Source organism: Lepidothrix coronata, unplaced genomic scaffold, assembly GCF_001604755.1.
Source record: "Lepidothrix coronata isolate B3197 unplaced genomic scaffold, Lepidothrix_coronata-1.0 Scaffold53, whole genome shotgun sequence".
Classification (NCBI taxonomy): Eukaryota; Metazoa; Chordata; class Aves; order Passeriformes; family Pipridae; genus Lepidothrix; species Lepidothrix coronata.
In genome coordinates this window covers 3,201,075-3,220,137 of record NW_016690233.1, presented here as the reverse complement: position 1 = coordinate 3,220,137, position 19,063 = coordinate 3,201,075, and the positions used below count along the sequence as shown (strand labels likewise).

General features: G+C 36.0%; 1 protein-coding gene across 2 annotated transcripts in view; it reads left to right on the top strand.

Moving 5' to 3' along the window:
- Positions 1-15,401, top strand: part of CNTN5 (contactin 5) — a 320,159-nt gene extending 304,758 nt beyond the window's left edge. For both annotated transcript variants that reach the window (XM_017816074.1, XM_017816073.1), the window contains 4 exons: positions 8,201-8,387; positions 8,910-9,022; positions 10,385-10,553; positions 12,461-15,401. In XM_017816074.1, the coding sequence (XP_017671563.1) occupies positions 8,201-8,387; positions 8,910-9,022; positions 10,385-10,553; positions 12,461-12,564 (573 nt within the window). In that variant the 3' untranslated portion in view covers positions 12,565-15,401. The remainder of the gene's footprint in view (positions 1-8,200; positions 8,388-8,909; positions 9,023-10,384; positions 10,554-12,460) is intronic.
- Positions 15,402-19,063: the final 3,662 nt, after the last annotated feature.

Here is a 19,063-nt window from a genome sequence, read left to right as displayed (position 1 = left end):
TAACATGTGCAGCAGTGAAACTTCAATAGAAATTATGCTTATTTTAGGATACATATGACTAGCTGTAGAACAACGGTCACAGTTGTAGCACCGGAACATCTTTTATTTATTTGTGCTTGGAAACTATTCAACACCAGTTCTTATAACATCTCTTTGTCACGTCAAAAAGAGCTGAAAGAACTGCAAGTGACCCAGCATATGTTGTTCACAGGCTGGGAAAAATTAGGTATTGACTGTTTCCAGTTCTAAGTGACCAGTTCAAACTTGTTATTTACTGACAGCAATCAACACAGGGAAAGGAGAGAGCCTCTGTGTCCATGTGCTCTCATCCCACAGTGGCCGAGGGACATCTGCTGGGCAGACTATAGCAATGGGATGTCAGGGGGGGAAGTAGCGGTTTCACCTTCCATAAATAAAAGTTCTGCTGAGAGACGGCCCTTCGTGACTTGGGAAAGTGAACAAGCCCTAGCAGTGGACCTTCACCCACTTTTAGACAGTATTTTACAGTCCAAACCTCCAGGTACAGATCGGATATAATAGTAAACTTGTCTGTCCTTTGGGGCCACCATGACCCATCTTGACTTTGTGGATCAGTCTATGCTGATCCTCATGAAATAGTCCAGCTAAATCTCATGTACTTATTTTGGGATGCAGGTTATTTGACCTGCTTTAGACCTTTAGAGAGCATTGACTCATTCCTGATTCTCTACAGTAACACTGAAAAGGGTGTAAATATGTAGGTCTGAGGCAGACACCAATCATATGTGTGTCTTAAAACATCTTGTGACCTACTAGCACAGAGCATATACCTGGCAGCACGGCTGGACAAACCCAGAGACTGTTGACTGTCACTGATGGCCTTAGGAATGAAATGTAGCTGTCCAGGCAGCACCAGAGCCAACACATTCTCCAGCTGAGCCTCAGGCTGGGCACCAGGGCAGCACATTTACCCCATAGCTTAGACACAACCATTTAACATTGTTTACCTTTTGGTGTGGCCTTTTGATATACTGGATAGCAATACCCATATTACTATCCAGTGCAGTCTGAACAGGCTGTTACTTTGCCATGTCACCTCACGTCTTGTATTGCTCAGGTGTCTTTTCCATCTACATCTCCAAGCTGAACTCTGCTGACCCTCTCTCAGTTCTCCTTCATTGTTCTTTATTCCCACTCCTTCATTACATTAAACATATTTTTACCCCTTTGCACATGGCTTGCTTCATGCAGCAAAATTTGACCATTTTATCTTTGGACCTGCTATCTATAAGAAGAACAAGACTGTATCTGAGAGAGATTATACTCACCTTGCAAGTGCTATCCCTCTCCATGTAGCAAGTGTTCCACCTGTTACTAACCCAACTTAAATCTCAAGGACAGTCTGAAATAACTTAATTGCTGCATCCTGTCTTTTTTCTCTTCAGAAAGGGGTTTTTCTGCTACCCTTTCTCAGCTATCTTAGCATTTTTTAAATTATACATACTGTCTTCACTCTTATTCTATTGACCACTGATTCTCAAAATGATCTATATCTTTGCTTTACATATTTTAAAATAAAAAAAAAAACAAAAAGCAGATTTTCTTTCTAAAATTGAAAATTATTTCTCTAGAAGCTTATTCTTTCATAACTTGAATGTATTTTGCATTTACCTGCTTGTAACACTTCCTTTAGCTCTCCAGATGTGTCCTAGCAATAGATGGCTATTACATGTGGGCTCTCTATGTATCAGAGGTGGTCTTCCTCACTTGGAAAATGTTCAGACCCTTGTAATTTAGCATACTCTGACCCAAAAAGTAACACTTGGCTGCTCTGAGTCTCTCATGGATATCTCATGTATGAATTTAAAAATGGTTATTGATACAGCAGAAGTTAACAGTGAACCTTATTAATACTTTGGCTCCTCACTGTGCTGTACACCAGTTTTAGGATTCTAGCATGAAGATTACAAGTAAATATTTTAAGCCAGGGATCTACAGTTGACATAACAAAAAACAAAATATAAAAATATTTCAGTGCTCCCTTCCTCCCTCCATTAAGGAATTAAAGGAGCCTTCTAAGTAGTAGTGTCTTTTAAGGTACTACATTTATCTGGGCAGAGGAGGGTGCTTTTTTCTCTCCATCTCACCTGTCCCTTATCTTGCCTTTTCCCTTTTTGTTCATTTAGTCAGAATTTCTCTGCTCACTTTCTGACAGACCAATCTTTCAGAGAGTAGTTTGCTCTTTTTTGTCTTCTTTCCCAGGAATAATTATAATCAGAGCAGCACTTTCTTAATAAACAGAAAAGTAAATGTTGCTCTCCTGCATAATTCAACAGGACAGAATCCAATCTGCGGATGGCATTGCTAAATCTTTTCAGCTCCATTTTTGGGAATAATTTCATCAAAAAGACATAATGACTTATAGGATCAATGCAGTGAGTCAGTGCATTACAGTATTCACTTCAGAACATTAAGTCCATACTATCAGTCCAATTTTGCTAACATACCAAGAATTTCTCTTCCAATCATCCTCTTAGTGTAAAAAGGAAAGGAGTCTGTATAGCAAGACATTCCACTCCCAAGAAAACCCAAAAGTATGGAACAGCTTCATGCTTTCCACACGATTTGCTTTCTTAGGTTTCTGTGAAAACTTTTTTAATTTCAGAACTGATTCTGAAAGTTCATCATATGTACAATGCACTGCAAAACAAAGCCTGTAGTACTCCCTCAATCCACAAACAACAAAAAGATAAAGTACAGAACTCCAGTAATGTTAATAAAAGGATGAATGAGTTATCCTTTTTTTAAAAAACTATTATTTCCTAATGTAAAATGATTGTGGACTACTAGTAAAATGCTGCCTTCAAATCAAATTTAATTCAAAACAATCTGACTAGCCCCTCTATTTTCATGTTGCAATTCGTATTCTGCCCGTGGTCACAATAGCAGTGACAATATTTCTTCACATTTCTGGCCTTTTAACAACAGCATTATAAAAGGGGCAGCTATTTTCTTAACAGTTGAATGTTTGGGCTCTAATCGACAAAAGTGACAGAATATTCACTACATACAGACAAGTTTTCAGTGACCCACTTTCACTCTGCCCTGTTTACACTTCCTAAGTGCACTAAGGAGTAATGAAAGGCAAAGTAACTTGTCCAATATCACATTGTCACCCTTGAAAGGCAGTGTTAACTGTTATGTCCCATGAGTTTTATGCAAGGTTTGCTGTACTCATTTGCATCTTCCAAAGCACATATTATTCCTGACTTCGGTACAGGTTTGTCAGCTCTCCACCCGACCTTACTAAATATATGCCAGCTACAGCCTGATAAAGTAGAAGTAGCTTGAAAACTTCGTCAGAATAGTAGAAAAATATAGTGTGTTCCATACTTATTGTTTGAAATCCTTAACTTGAAGGTTATAAAATCTATTTGAGCCCTAGGCAATGTTTTCTTTGTCACACACTACTGGTAAGGAAGGAAAACAGAAAGAATTACTGGCTGGAAGAAGAGATATTTTTGTTTTCTTTTTCCTTTTCCAGAAAGACAAGGCTAATATTTAAGTACAGATCACAAAGCTTGTGTTTTTTTCATTGGGATTCCCCAAAGGGGTAAGAGTTTGACTAATGCAATCCAAAGATCAACTTGGAAAAAAAATCAAAAAGGATAAAAAATAAAAAATCTCAATTATCATTTTCAGAGAGGATTACTTGACATAATAACTTGATTTTACCCTATTATGTCCTTTGAAAGAGAAATACTTGATATTTTGCTGTTTCTTGTGTGTATTTTATCTATTTTTACAATGGAACAGAAAATTACGTGTGCATGGTACTGGAATTTTATTTTTTTTTTTATTTAGTGAAGTAATTTCGAAAGAGCATATGAATGTTTTAACCACAGCCTGGTAAAGCAAGACAGAAAAAAAAAGAGTAATTTGTGGTTCACTAGCCTGAATACCAATTTACCAGACTTCATGTTTGAAATTAATTAATTTTTCCACACACAAAATTAGTGATTCAATGGTTTTATATATGAGTTAATTTTGCCTACAAAGTCACTCCTATTCTGATTCAAACACCTTCAAAGACCTGAAGACTAGAACCAAGAGTTTATAGCAGAACATACTACTGCTTCTCATGCCCTTGAAGTATGGATCACATCCTAGATGCCTCATGAGGGCCCCAAGAGAGCAATACCTTTTCCAATGTCCGTGTCTTGGATTTTTTGTTATGATTATCAATGACTCATGAACTGTTTGGGGGTTCTAATACCTAAAATCAAAAACACAGATTATTATTCATTTTTCATTAGAAAATATAACTAGATATTTGATGATAGTACTCAAAGCTGAGGTACAATATCAGTTTTCATCCAATGGTCTGCAGGACCATGTGAAAGAAGAGAGTAGCTGAGGAAAGAGGTGGAAGATGTAAGCTGCTCCAGAAAGTACTGTACTGAACAGTGTTTTGTTTCTTCTTTTCAGTCAGCAGTTGTTCTGGTGAGAATGAAGGAACTGAGGCTGACTGACCTTTTTGCAGGAACCTCTCATCCAGTTCTGAAGCACAGTCACACCAATGCCTTGAAATGATACAAAAAGCACCTCTTCTCCTGTCCTAAGTGCTCACTTATACCATTGCATCAACATTTACATGGCTTCCATCTACCAGTTCAAGTAACATACAGGTTTTCTGATAATGCTAATTAAAATACTTTTTATAAAATCTGAATCACTGTATGAACCATTTTTTCAGGGCTAGCAGCAGTTCTTTCAGTTCACGGCTCTTTCTCCCCTAGCACTTTCTGTACTCTAAGACCTCTTCAAGTCCATTTTCAATTACATCAGTGCTGTTGATGTTGACAAATGCTCAGAGAGCCCAGGAAAGTTTGGCGTTTTGTCCGCTTTGATTCATTCTACCTAATTTAGGGTCTTGATATGTCTAATTTGTAGCTTAGATTTTCTGTGGTCAACAGAAAGAATATCCAGACAATAAATTTAGCAAAAAGGACACGCAATTAGATCAGATTAATTTATAGCAAAGAATGCACACCCTAAAAACCAACTTGGAAAAAACAGTAATATTATTTAAGATACCTTTTAACCTAAAACTTCAAGGAAGTGGTCTGTAACTATCAGAGGTAGAAATATTTTAGATAGAAATAAACTTTAACATGAAGATTTTCTTTTAACCATCGCTTAACTCACAATCAGGGCAAAGGAGTTTGCATGTTCTTGTACCTCCTCTATTCAGTTATTTGCTTTCTCCTTAGCTCAAAGAGATGGATTCCTGGGAAACAGATATCAAAGCTCGTTATTATTTGGCTAAACAACAGACAATAAAAAGTCCAGCAATAATGTAAAACCTTACAAACAAGAACACATTAATCAGATCAAAAGTTTTCTTTCCCCATTTTTTCTTTCATTTTTCAAATATGGACTACTCTTTTGTGATTTATGCTTCACACTATTATCAATATTCAAAATTATCATTAAGGAAAGTCTGCCCTGTTTTATAAATCCCTTCTGAGAAGTATAAATTAAGGTTACAAAAAATAACAAGATTTTAAAAATAACAAACACATAGATGTGTAAATAAACAAACAAACCTTCTGTTCTAAGATAAATGTCCAGCACTTTTAAATATCAGCAGTACCCTCATTTTAGTTCAAATCACTGTAAATTCCTACACCATCTACCCTAGTCAAGGATCATTGGAATTTTTTTTTTTTATAACCAGTTTTTCTTTCAGTTCTTTTGGTCATCAACAAATGAATGTATATGTTATTAAAAAAGAAAAAAGAAAACGAAAATTTTGATATCAAAGTCCATAGTCACCTGGCAATACTTTAAGGGAAATTTTAAAATCAGGGAACAAACACTTTAAGGGCTTTGAAGTACAGAGGAAACTGACACAGAAGCATTGCCTAATTGCATTTCATGTTTTTGGTTCTTAATTCAATATATTCATTCCCTTAAGAATACCCCTTTGCCAAGGGAGAACACCTTTGCTATGTGGTGCTGCAGAACTGATAGGGAACATCATGATTATTTCTGCAGACTTAACAGGTACAAAATACAATTAGTATCCAAACTGATAATGCCACATAAGCAGTGATGCGGAGCAATTCCAAACCCATGGAAAATATCAAATGGGACAAGCTGTGCTCCTGTCTTTCTTGCAATAGATTACTATATCTATGTAGTCCTCACACCAGTGTTTTGAAAATCAGATTTTCACAACTTCTTTATGCTAAAAAAAGAATTTTCAGTGCAAAAGCTGGGGGCTATTTACTGTCTTGAACATTGCATTAACATGAGACATAGTGTGTCCTGTGAATAAACACTGAGACCTCTTCAGTTATTTATAATTTTGCTCCCATCTGTCTAGAACAAGGATTTCACTACTTCAGTTGCATTCCCACACCTGCTACTGTCCACCTATGCAAGCTTGATCAAGTCACTTTTCCTTTCTGATGATTTTCATGTTGGATCCTCAGCAGACTACACTATCTGGTTAATAGCATCTTCCAGGACATGTGGTCTCTCTCACTATCTGTTCATACAGTCCTTAATACTGTGCAATTCTCATCACTGTAGTGTCAAGTTTGGAAAGATGCATCACAAAGGAAATTAAAGGAATCTGATTGCCCAAGAGATAATAAGCATTGGAGGTTCAATACTAGTGTATGAATAAATGGTTGTTGATTCTTTTCTTCTTTTCACAAAAGATGTGACAAGGTGTTATTTCAGGTATCAATAGGTTTGGTCAAGCATTCAGATAGCAAAATACCTAAGTGAATCACACTTATTTCAACAAGTGGTGACTGCAACTAGTATTGAAGACTAAGATGTAATTAATCTAAGAATTGAAGCAAGTGTTTTAATATGAGATAATGCAGGTGCACACACATATACACGCACATAAAAAGACATTTACTTCAAGTTTTACAATCAAAAGAATGGACTTTGAGGTGGCCCTCAGAGTTAACAGAGCCACTTTACTCAAGTGAAGATAGGACCTCAAAAGTACATCTTTTGAACGAGATATTTTTAGATTTTTTTTATGGCACTCCTAGTGCAATTATAAAAGGTCAGCACTGTACTCATTGGTCTTATTTTCTTGTGAGCCCCTTGTTTTCTTCGGTTAGCCATTTTCTGGGATACATTCACAAAAGTGCTGTATTGTCTGTGACCTTTTTCTCAGAGGAAAAATTATCCAGATATAATATGAATAACCTACTAAGAAATAACCAACTTCACATAAAAGGTCAAAACACGCAATAAGTGTAAGTAGGTCTCAGTATAAATAACAGTAAGCTGAATATAGATCTTTGAATGGCACATTAGTAACATCTCCTGTTAGGGAAAGCAGGGTCCCATGAGAATTACCTTACTTGTGTAGGTCACCTAGATACATTAAAAAGAAACAGTATTGCTTTTCTCGTTATTCCCTGCAAATACTTGGTCCCCGATGAAAGAGACTATTAAAATTCCCAGCTCTGCATTATAACCTCTTTGAGATTATGATAAACTTAGTGCAGATACCAGAAATAAGAATTAAGAACCACCACAGATCATTTAGGGAATTTATATCTGAAAAGGAAGGGTATAAACATAATATCAGAATTTCATTTACCAGGAACCTGTTTATAACCAAGAACAAAAACTGAATCCATTTCCTTCTTTTTCTTCAGATAAGACTTTTCCGATGATGGAAAGAGTTCCTTTGTTGTTTTGTCACTGCCTATTCATTGCATTGATAAGAAATCTTGTGGCTGAGCTGAACTGGGCCAGGAAGGGCATGTTGCTCACAATACTTCTTAACTGATGTGGCCAGAGTTTTCCAGAGTAAAAGTAGGTATTCTGGTGACCTATCAGAGGATGAGCTTTCCTTGAATGTTCTCCTTCAGTGATGAGCTCTCCCTGCCAAAGTAATCCTCTGCTCTTCTGTCTTGTAGTAACATTTTCTCATGCCAGTACACAGCAATTCAATGTGCTTCAGGTCATAACATGATATTCCAAGTCTTGCCATTTTGGAGAAGTGAGCACTGCATGGCTTGAGGTTAAGCAGCAAATCCCATATGCTTTAAAGGGCCTGATGATCAGGAAAAGGCATAAATGGCTAAAAGACCCGCCACAGGATAACAAGTACAAACACCTGAAAGCACGAGCTTGCTAGGTTCCTATATTAAACTTTCATTTGGTCGCTTGTTGGCAGGTTGGATACTGGAAGGACATGGAGAAGGAAGAAGCAGCAGAAAAGGTCAAAACAGAGGGAAATGAGTCATCCATCCTCCTGACAGGATTAGAAGGAAACACATTATATCACCTAACAGTGAGGGCGTACAACGCTGCAGGGTATGGACCACCTAGCACTGCTGTGCATGCAGCAACCAAGAAGTCCCGTAAGTAATCTCAGTATCTTTGCTACAAGGGAGAAGTCAGAGAGCAACCTCTGCCCTCTTGTGTTTTCATTTAATATGAGTGTATAATAATCAGGAATCATGTATAGCTTTGATTCATGGCCTTGCTTTGATATTTAGACATGAATTTATATGACTTTACATTCATAACAAGGATTATTTTCCTAGGGAAAAAGGGGGATTTTTTACAAAGAAGGGAGAGAAAAGAGTTCAGGTTCATAGGCTTTGTGAAATTTTGGGATGGGATGGGATGGGATGGGATGGGATGGGATGGGATGGGATGGGATGGGATGGGATGGGATGGGATGAATAAATATATAATAATCTATTAAATCGCAATACTGGTGAAAAAAAAAAACTTAGAATTTGATCCAGAGTTGTGGGAGCCTGTTAACATGACTGATTTTAAATGTAATGAAAGATTGAAATATTTTTCTTTTGATTTTAAAGAAACTACCTATATATAAAAATATATTTATCTATATGTTATTTTTTTCTTCTCAGCTCCCAGCCAAGCACCAGGCAATATTATGTGGATACAGGATGGTTCACATGTGTCTCTTGGGTGGGAGCCAGTCAGACCTCTGGCTAATGAATCTGATGTAATGGGATACAAGGTCAGTGCTTCCCTGTCCTTACTCACCTTTCTCTCTTCCAAACAACTACTTCTCTTCTTTACTGGCTTTTTTCCCTTTCTTGTTTCTCTGTGTAAGTAAAGCATTCTGCACAGACTGTCTCCAATCAGTTTTCACCATGAAAAGTAATAAATAAAATTAAAATGAGAGAAATGCCCCAACATATTTTTGTGTTGTGATTTTCAAATACTGCTTATAAACTGAGTAAGCTCTGTCTGAGGGTATCAGCTCATTATCTCTGAACCAGAAGTGGTTATTAATAGGACAAGCCTGTGATGAAATTCCTAATAACTCCTCAATTCAATTGTGTTTGCAGTACGATTTAGAGAAATGTAGAATAATGAGGCATTATAAATTGACATTAAAATTAATATTTTTATGGAGCAGAAACAAAAATACTTCAGTTTGTTTTATAATCATGTTGGTAATGTTCAACAATCAGTGACAGTAACAGCTGGCATCTAAAGTTTTGAAGTTTTAAAGAGTAAAATACAGATTAACACTTAAATAACAAGTCATAAAACCACACAGAATTCACTGTAATATTTTAAATCAAAGTAGAATGTTTCCAATGTTTTTACAGAGGTGTGGAGGTTTGGTTTCTTTGAAATCTGTATACAATCATTTCTAGACTAAAGTCTGATATCCCCTCTCACCAAGAAAGTGTAAAATGGTTCAAATAAGCCAGAAACTGTTCTAACTTTTATCAGAATAGTTAATATTCTGAAATAGTTGAGTTGACTACTCTAGTTTTTCACATCTCTCTAACCCTCTCAATTTTGTCTGGGATCAGAAACTCTTATGTAGAAATGCCAAAAAGACAGCTAGGTACTCACTTTTCCTTCCATAAATTTTTCCTGAATGTCACAGGAGGTTCAGGGACAGATCTAAGCTCTTCTCTGTTATCCAGCTAAGGTAAACACAGTATAGACATTATTTGGAACATTTTCTTTACATTTTGAAGTTAGGTTCTTGAGCCAAAAATGTGAATATCAACATGAATTTGGGGATAAGACTTTGAATCAAATGGAACCCAAAATACATTTTGAAATGTTGGAGGTAAAATTGTGCAACACCTAATGTTGGAGAGGGCAAATGTGCTATCTTTGCTCTGGATCATAATCAATGTTCTTTCATTACTTGCTAGTATACTTTGCTATTACTGTTTTGAAGCCACTGCAGGGAGGGAAGAGTAAAAGCAGATGACTGTTCAAATGCAATGTCACGAAACCCTCAGTGAAAGCATGAAACAGTTAACATTGCAGTGACTGTGTTATCTGCACAAAATGTTTGGTATATAACTTGAATGACCACTATGACTATTATCTATTTTATTGACCATAGGTATTATTTCGTCAAGAAGGCCAGAGCAACAGTCAAGTTATAGAAACACAGAAAACCTCCGCAGTGGTACTTCTTCCTGATGTTGGTGTCTACATCATTGAGGTCTGTGCAGTTAGTGAAGGAGGGGATGGGACTGCAAGTCCCCAGATCAGAGTTCCATCTTTTTCAGGTAAAGTTACACTATATTTGAAAAAGTAGTGATTATAGCAATGTTCATTAACTCTATTATTCTCTACCTGAAAAACAATGTTGTCACAATTATTTAGCTATTAGATAAAATTATTAATCTGAGTCCTCAGTTCCATGCTGAAACAAAGACATCTACTGCCATTTGAGATTCTCAAGAGCATCTGAGGCAACCATGTGAGGCCAATGAACAAAGCAGAAGATTTATAGGAAACCTCTCCCTTTCTAGGATAACATGTGAAAACCTGACTGAGCTATAGATGTTTATATGTGCACTAGGTGTCTTAAATAGCAATATAGTTAGCTGAGATGTAACCCATAGAGACCAACAGTGGAGCCTTGACAGCAATTCAGCTAATCTTCTGAATTTACATATTCAGACATAAGTCCATAAGGACTCCCGATATGTTTTAAGGTATCCCAAACATTTGCACACGGCAGATATAATATGGGACTTAGAGGGTACACACATCATTCTGGACCACCAGCTGTAGATGTACTGTCTAACATAGATAAAATGTTATCTATTTAGGTAAGTCTACAACTTCTCATAAGGGGAAGAGGAGGGACAGCCACTGATATCTTCTCTATGGTGCCCACTGGAACAGGCTCCCCAAGGAAGTGGTCACAGCACTAAGCCTGACAAAGTTCAAGAAGCATTTGGATGATGCTTTCGGGCACATGGTGTGCCTCTTGGAGATGGTCCTGTGCAGGGCCAGGAGTTGGACTTGATGATCCTTATGAGTCCCTTCCAACTCAGCATAATCTGTGATTCTGTGAACACTTTGTATCTGCCTGCCTTAGAATAAGCTGAATTTCTCTGTAGATTCCAATTACTCCCTTGAATAATTATTACTTTAATAAACTATTAATTTATTACAGTATTAAAATATTATCATAAAGTAACTTAGGATGTCTAGATTCTATCTCCTCAGTTACTGTGATAAGTTGAAAAAATTTACAGTATCAATATTACATAGGTAAGAAAGGAATGGAAGGATTAGTGGCAAGAACAACCAGAAAATAACATTGACTTTTGCCTAAACACAACAAGGCATCTTAATTCTAACTTTCTGCTAAAACTTAAAAGTTCTACTAAACATTGCTTTACACTCTTTAAGGAGTACTAACTAAAAGATGTGAGCCTGAAACTTCAATGTAGGACTAAAATTTCAGCCCTAATCTAGTCACAAACCTCAATGCTATTATCAGAATGCAGAAGACACCAATCCCTACTCCATGGAATATTTGTTTCATGTATCCTTTGAGCCATAACTGTAAGCAACCAAGTCTTTCATTCCCTGTCTCCTGATATTTGTAATTAGACTATGCATATCACATTAGTTCCATTTAGGTCAACTGTTGTCCAAAGGAACCCAGACTGGTTCCCTTCCCATTGTGTTACCACTACTAGCCCAGAGAACAGTTCCCTTTAACACGGCCTTTAAAGGGACTGCTGTAATCTAAAATCATCACTGGACTACTGAGCAAAATACCACTTTTTCCTCTGGGTAAACATAGAGATCAAGGGCCAGCTTTAATCCTTTTTTCTGAGGAGATTTGTGACCATGGCTGGAACTCAGAGTAGCTTCTGCAGGCTAATTCTTTTTTGAGGTTTAAGGCACAAAACCACATACCCCTTTGGAATTTGCTATTCATTTGCAGACTGAATATGAGGCTCCAGCATGTGAGTTGCTGTAGGTATCCTCATAAAATCCCATCTGTGTAGGAAGCCTATTTTGTGACTGCAGTTGTCAGAAGCTAATCCACTGCCTAAAGGTTAGGGTTCTGCTGAGGGTAATAGAATACAAGTTTTGGGCAAAATATAGTATCTAAATGTACTGACTATTTGTATCATTTGTTCCTTAATTACTTTGCTTTTCATTTCAGGAGGGAAAGTAACAAGCGCTCAATCCACCTTACATGTGTTGTCTACTTCCTCGTCCTCTGTAACATTGCTTTTGGCACTGATGGTACCTTCAACATCATGGTGAAGGTTTCAGACTTTGTTGTTATTTCTTTGCTTTAATTTAATGACACCATAGGGTGGAGTTTTATGTCTGTGGAGAAACTGGAAACATGAGCTAATGCTTAAAGAACCATAGAAATGCCTGTGGTGCACTTAGAGGAGTGTTGGAGACACGGTCAATAATTCATCAGGTTTTTATCTCTTCTTTATTTGTAAAAGTCCTCTGAGGAGGAGACACTTCTTGGCCCAAAAATATGCAGATTGTATGTAATAAACTTTTGTAAGCAAAGATAATTTCTGTCAAATGTATTTTCCTTTTTTAATATGTTCGATTTTGGTGAGCCCAGTCATGTGTCATCAGATATTTAAAAAGTGGTGTCTAGTACAGTACATCTGTTTGGTTTGGGAAAAAAATCCTTTTTTAACATATAGAACAAAGTTTGATGCAGCTTTGTCGAATACTTTGCTCACATCCCCAATAACTGGTTGTTTCTACCAACAACTGAGAAAAAATATAATTTATCTACTCAGCCCACTGCAAAAGTAAAGAGAATTTATTCTGAAAATGTATAATATGTATTTAATTAGCAAAAAGAACTGCCAATAAAGTATTGGACAGCATACTCAGAACATGGCAAAATGGAGCAGAAAATCCATTTATTTTATTGCAAGGTAAATGAAAAATTATTAAATACAAACTTAAGAGGAAAAAGTTTTTATTCATCAAATACTGCAAGATATTACGTCCAATGATCAGATATAGATTTCCAAAATTAAATAAGAAATCGATTCCTACTGCATATCACAAGGAAAACTGCACTGGGCATTTAAATATGATATACATTAAGATCCTAGGTGGACAAATAAAGCAATGCAAGGAGAGAAACCTACTTTTTTCCAACCACTTCTCAGTTTTTTTTTTCTCAACTTTCTTTTTCCTCTGAGTCCATTTTTTAGTAACACTCTGTGCTCTATATAGATAGTAATCAAGTTGAAGTATATATGAAAGCATATTATGGAGAGAATATTAACATTTTTCAGAATTTAATCATTCACATATATTCAAACTGCAGTATGATATATTTTGGAGGATTTAGTGTCTGAGAAAAAATACTTGGAGAAGTGCTACAGAGCATCATTCCAGTTATTTAACTAATTGGCTCTATTTCTATATTTTACTGGAGATTATTCTTGTAGGGACTGTGTGCTATCAGTTTTAATCCCCAATTTTTGCTATACCAAACAATTTTTCATTCAATAGACAATATGGACAATTTTTCTGCATTGGAAGGCCTTTCCATGTATTGGCACCTGAAGCAAAATAATTCCCAGAGTAGATGGTGTGCAATTACTGTGTACACAATTACTGTGTGCACAGTGCTGTGACAAAGGGTGTTTTACTAACACATCTAGGGATCAAGCCTAGGATAAACATTCCCTCACCTGGGAAAAATCAGGTTAAAAATGTTTAACATGAAAGTCCTAATGGCACAGTTCTTCTAGCTGTCCATCCCTCTAAAAGGTTTTGATGAAAATCTATTTTAATTGATGAGTTCTGCAATCAAAATGCTATTATTTTGCCCGTTCACTAGCAAAATAATTTTTGGCATTTAGCTAAATCTGCTCTTTCTCAGCAGCTTTAAAATAGTAGACAAGAAATCATAACAAAAATCAAGTGCTTAGTAGGTAAAAAGCTGACTGGTGACTAAATATTTTTTCTTTTTAATATTTTATCAGTAAAATTTTTCAGAGAAAGTTCAACTCAAATCTTTCTTACCCACTAGTATTTTAAATAATTTTTTAAGAAATAGCATTTCAATTTACTTAGTCACCATGTTGCTAGGAAAACAAAGGCAGGATAGCTAGGTAAGCACAGGCTGTAGGTAAACGGAAAGAGACCTTCTATATCTCTGCGTTCTGGAAAATCCTTTGAGATCAAAGAAAGGAAGATGTAATGTACCTTGCTGATAGAGCAAACTCACAGAAAATAACTACCTGCTGTCATTTGTAAAACAGCAGCATTGTTACTATGCAGAGAACCTGCATTAGCAATCTACCATCTTTCAAAAGGTTAAAATAAACAAGAATAAAGTGACGAACCAAAAAGCAAAATGGCTATTTTATAAATTAAGCATAATTTCCTCTATTTTTTATACAGTTGCTTGCCAATGCAGTTTATTTCAGAGTATTCAAAAAGGCTACATTCACTGCAGTGGCATTTTCTGAATGGCAGTTAAAATTTCTGAATACGATAAATGGATATGCTTTATAAGAAGAATAAAAGTCTGATAAGGAGATAGAATTCCATCTAGATACATCTCGATCTCTAGTATGAAGATAAAGATAGAAATACTGAACATACCATCAGGTAATGTAGTTGTATTGCAGGGACAAAAAGGGGTATGTTTTATATTCAACATGAACAAAATATGTATTTTGCATCTTAAATATATTAATAAACATGTTTTAAATGTTTAAATATCTATGTATTACCTATTTGTTATTTTGTAGAAGATGTTTCCTTATCATGACATTTTTTAGTTGCAAGGGAAAGATTTTTCTTTTTTCATGTAGAAGATTGTAATAGTGCAGTCTGGCATCACTGAGGAGACTGTATTTTTGTATACGGCCACAAGATCTGTTCAGAAAAAAAAATAATTAGAAAGAAACTTTGTTTCACAGACCAAAAGAAAGATACTGTCATGGCCCATATCAAAATGTTAGGTATATTGTACAATCTGTATATATGCTATATATAATGGTATATACAATGTGGAAGACACAGTAATATAATAGTTTCTGTGTACTGTTCTTGTAACATTAGATCTTTTTAATAAATTATTCTCTTTTTATTGGCTTTTATCTTATCTCCCGTCAGGTCCTCAGTTATGTTCATAGAGTACAGGGTGACACAAATATTTTGGTTTTCAGCAGCAAGAAGCCTTTAATTACATGACTTTCAAGAAGAAAATGATGAATCTGCAACAGTGAAAGTGGAAAATGCAACTCTTAAAATCAAGTAATTTTTGTCCTCACTCCAATTTCACCTAAGTGTTGGTTTCCCTGGGTAGGTATCTCTTTCATAACTAAATAACTGAAAGGTTCAAGAATTCTCAACATGAAATTATACTTAACAAAAACTGCAATGTAATCTGCAATTTTACATCAGAGATAAAATAAAAATAATCATGAACAGAGGAGAGATCTAGGGTGGCGAGGTACTGCCCAAAGAAGCTGTGGATGCCCCATTCCTGGAAGTGTTCAAGGCCAGGTTGGATGGGTTCTTGAGCAATCTGGTCTTGTGGAGGATGTCCCTGCACGTGGACAGGGGTTTGGAACTAGGTGATCTCTATGGTCCCTTCCAACCCAAACCATTCTATGATTTCTATGAAAAGTGCTTTATAAGGAAGTCACCAAGGTCAATCCTCTGTATACTGAAGTATTACATAGCTTCTGGTACCTCTGTGTCTTATATTTGAAATACTTTGTGTGAAAAACCACAAAAGAATAGTTTTCAAAAACACACATAGCCTTTTGAGGAAAAAATGTAATAATGAATGACCCAATTGTAGCAAATAGTTTTATTTGAGCTTTTAATAATCCCCAATCAATTCTTTATGAAATGTATATTTTCAATGGTAGATGACTTTGGAACACAGTATGAAGTCAAAAAGCCCATACTGGAAATAAAAATACATTGCCACAGTCATTTGAACCGAGACTTCAATTACAAAATGGGTACTGCTTAAATACTATATTATATCAGGACGTCCATTAAATTAGTTATGAATGTCACAGAAAACTGTAATGGCCTGCTTTTGCTGACATGGAGAACTGTACATATTGAAAATCCATATCCTATCAGAACTTCAACGACACTGCAACCCATTCTTGCCCTTTTATGGACATCATCCCAGTTCCTCTGAAAATGAAAGACAATTTCCTTCTTAATTACTTCCTATGCTTTTAAGCAAAACAATGTCAAGGATAAGAGAAAATGAACTGCATTTTATTACAATAGGTTTGTTGCCTTTAGGCTATTACAAACAGCCTCCCTAAGCATGCTGACACACAGGCTGCTTCCAAAAATACAGATTCTGAGTTTGTTCTAAGACTTTTCTCTCAATTCCAGTAAAGACAGACCTGACTTTACCTTTATTGGAGTTCCAATTTTTAATACTTTAAACAAGGTAATGATAGTGTATGTGAATAAAAACCTGACAAGCCTAAAAGAAAAATCTATGGATAATTGTACAGTTTCAATATTTGCATTACTTATTACAGGGGTCAGCTCTTTAAGCAAACTGGCACAAATATTTAGATGCACAGCTTTCCTGCTCCCTGAGCTCTTTTTCTGCTATCAGATTATTAACTAAATACTCCAGCTTGTATAAGAAATCTACCCAGTCATCAGAAGAAACTGATAAAGAAATCTGAAATGCTTCTTGATTCATCTTTTACTGTGATGAAATAGATGTGTCGAGCTAAAGAAAAATACACTCCCTTTGGATATGGTTTGGTGGTGGGGTTTTTCACTTTTATGCTCAAAATCATCAACTTAAAAAACTATAGAATAAAAACATGAGAGTCTTCCTGAAAAATACAGTTATCAAGATGAATATCAAAGGTAGGCACTATATGTGTTAATCATAAAATAAGTTATTCAGCATATTTCACTTTTCGTACAGAAAATAAGATCAGAAAATGCATAAATTTGCTTTTCATAACAGAAAACATGTAAATAAAAAGATATTGAAAGTAATTGAGGCATATCTGGATCAAAGCTTTAGTAAGTACAATTTTACTTTAAGCTGCATTGCTCTGTTCCCTGGCTGAACAAGCATTTCCATTTTATAATGGTACCATCTTGTATCTTCTACAAAAGAGACTTTTTAAGAGAGGATAGTAAAACAGGGTAGTCCTCCTGATATTTCTTTAAAATTTTCCCATGTGGAGCAACTGGCTGACTTAGTAAAGAAGCCTGAGTTGAATTGCTTAGTTTTGTATAACTCATTCCCTTATTATTGAGTGATATATACACTCAAATCAATCCTTTTGGAGAGAGTCATTCTAGGTGATGATGTTGCATATGTATGTTTGTTCTAACTAAGAAGTTTCACATGTGTTTTAGGTGAAAAAACTGAATGTCTACCCTGTTGTGATCACTATATTGTAGTACACGGGCAGCCACATTATCAGTAGAAGTAACATGCAAGCTGGTATTCTTTTCTAACATGGAGAAGACTCAGAAGCAAATTGTTGATGTTTTCTGGTTATACTTCATTTATTTCAAGTCCCATTAGTAAAAACCAAATTACCCACAGTACAGTGAATGTCTCTTTTGCTCCTGTTACATAAAAGAAAAAAAAAACACTTCATAGTGCCCTACAACTTCCCAGGCACCTTCTTCCTCCCCATTTCCTGTCTTTAAAAGGGTACCTGTGTGTATAGAGAGGGCAGGGGGAGAGGGGAGGAGACACAGAAGGAAGAGGAAATGCATGGGCACAGTATCCCACAAGGATGACCTGAAGTTAACCCTGCCTCCTGACCTAGCAGGGTTTGCCTTACAACAAGCCATCTGAGAGGGTAAGTCTTTTACCTTCCAAACACACAAATTAGGAAGCATTTTTACCCATCTGAGAATGGCTGCACTAGATTATCCAAAGCACTAAACTGGGTTCCCACTGTGTTATTATCTGTCAACACTTTCTGACTCCCTAAAGAGAACAGAAGCTAATCCCACAGAGATTGAATGGGAAGTGAAAGAAATTTTCTCAATACAATTTTTCATAAAAAAAAATTTTGAGTGCCCACGGTACAATAGGAAATACCAGTCTTTAATGCTCTTCACAAAAGCTTTGGCCCTTTAATGCAGGAAGTAAAGCTGGCAGTTTGCTGACTGAATGTATTATTTCAGCATGAGAAACTAGCTTGCAGTGGCAAAAGTTTTGTCAGATTTCTAGAGCATAAATTACTTGAATATTGCTAGATCTCTGCGAGTTTGTTTTGTAGAATGGTAGTCCTTCCTTTTAGATAATTTTTTATTAGACCCAAACATTTCTTGAAAGTTTCTGATGTACTAAGAGCTACCACACTGAAAGTCCTTCAGCATAGGATATGCAGCACCTTAAACCTTGGTGTGACAGCACGTTGACAAACATACTCTTCTCTCAAGGCATAGCTACTTCCACAGTTCTTCCCTCCACTAAGAAAATATTTACCTTCATAAACTACGATGAGGTGATGAGGCATTTCTTTTCTTAAGTGGCTGCTGAACCTTTTTTTACTTCTACTCAAAGAGGACAGCTGTTAAGATACTATATCTAAAAAACATGGGGGAAAAGCCCCAAAACCCAGTAGGGTTTTGAATAGGCCAGGAAACAAAACAAACCCAAAATGAAACTGTATTCCATCCAGATAATGAAAGCAAGATTAAAAAAGCCCTTTTCTGCGAGACAAAACTTTGATTTTATCACAATACTGGTAATGTGTGCACTTGAGGTCTCTACAGCTCTAAAAAGTCT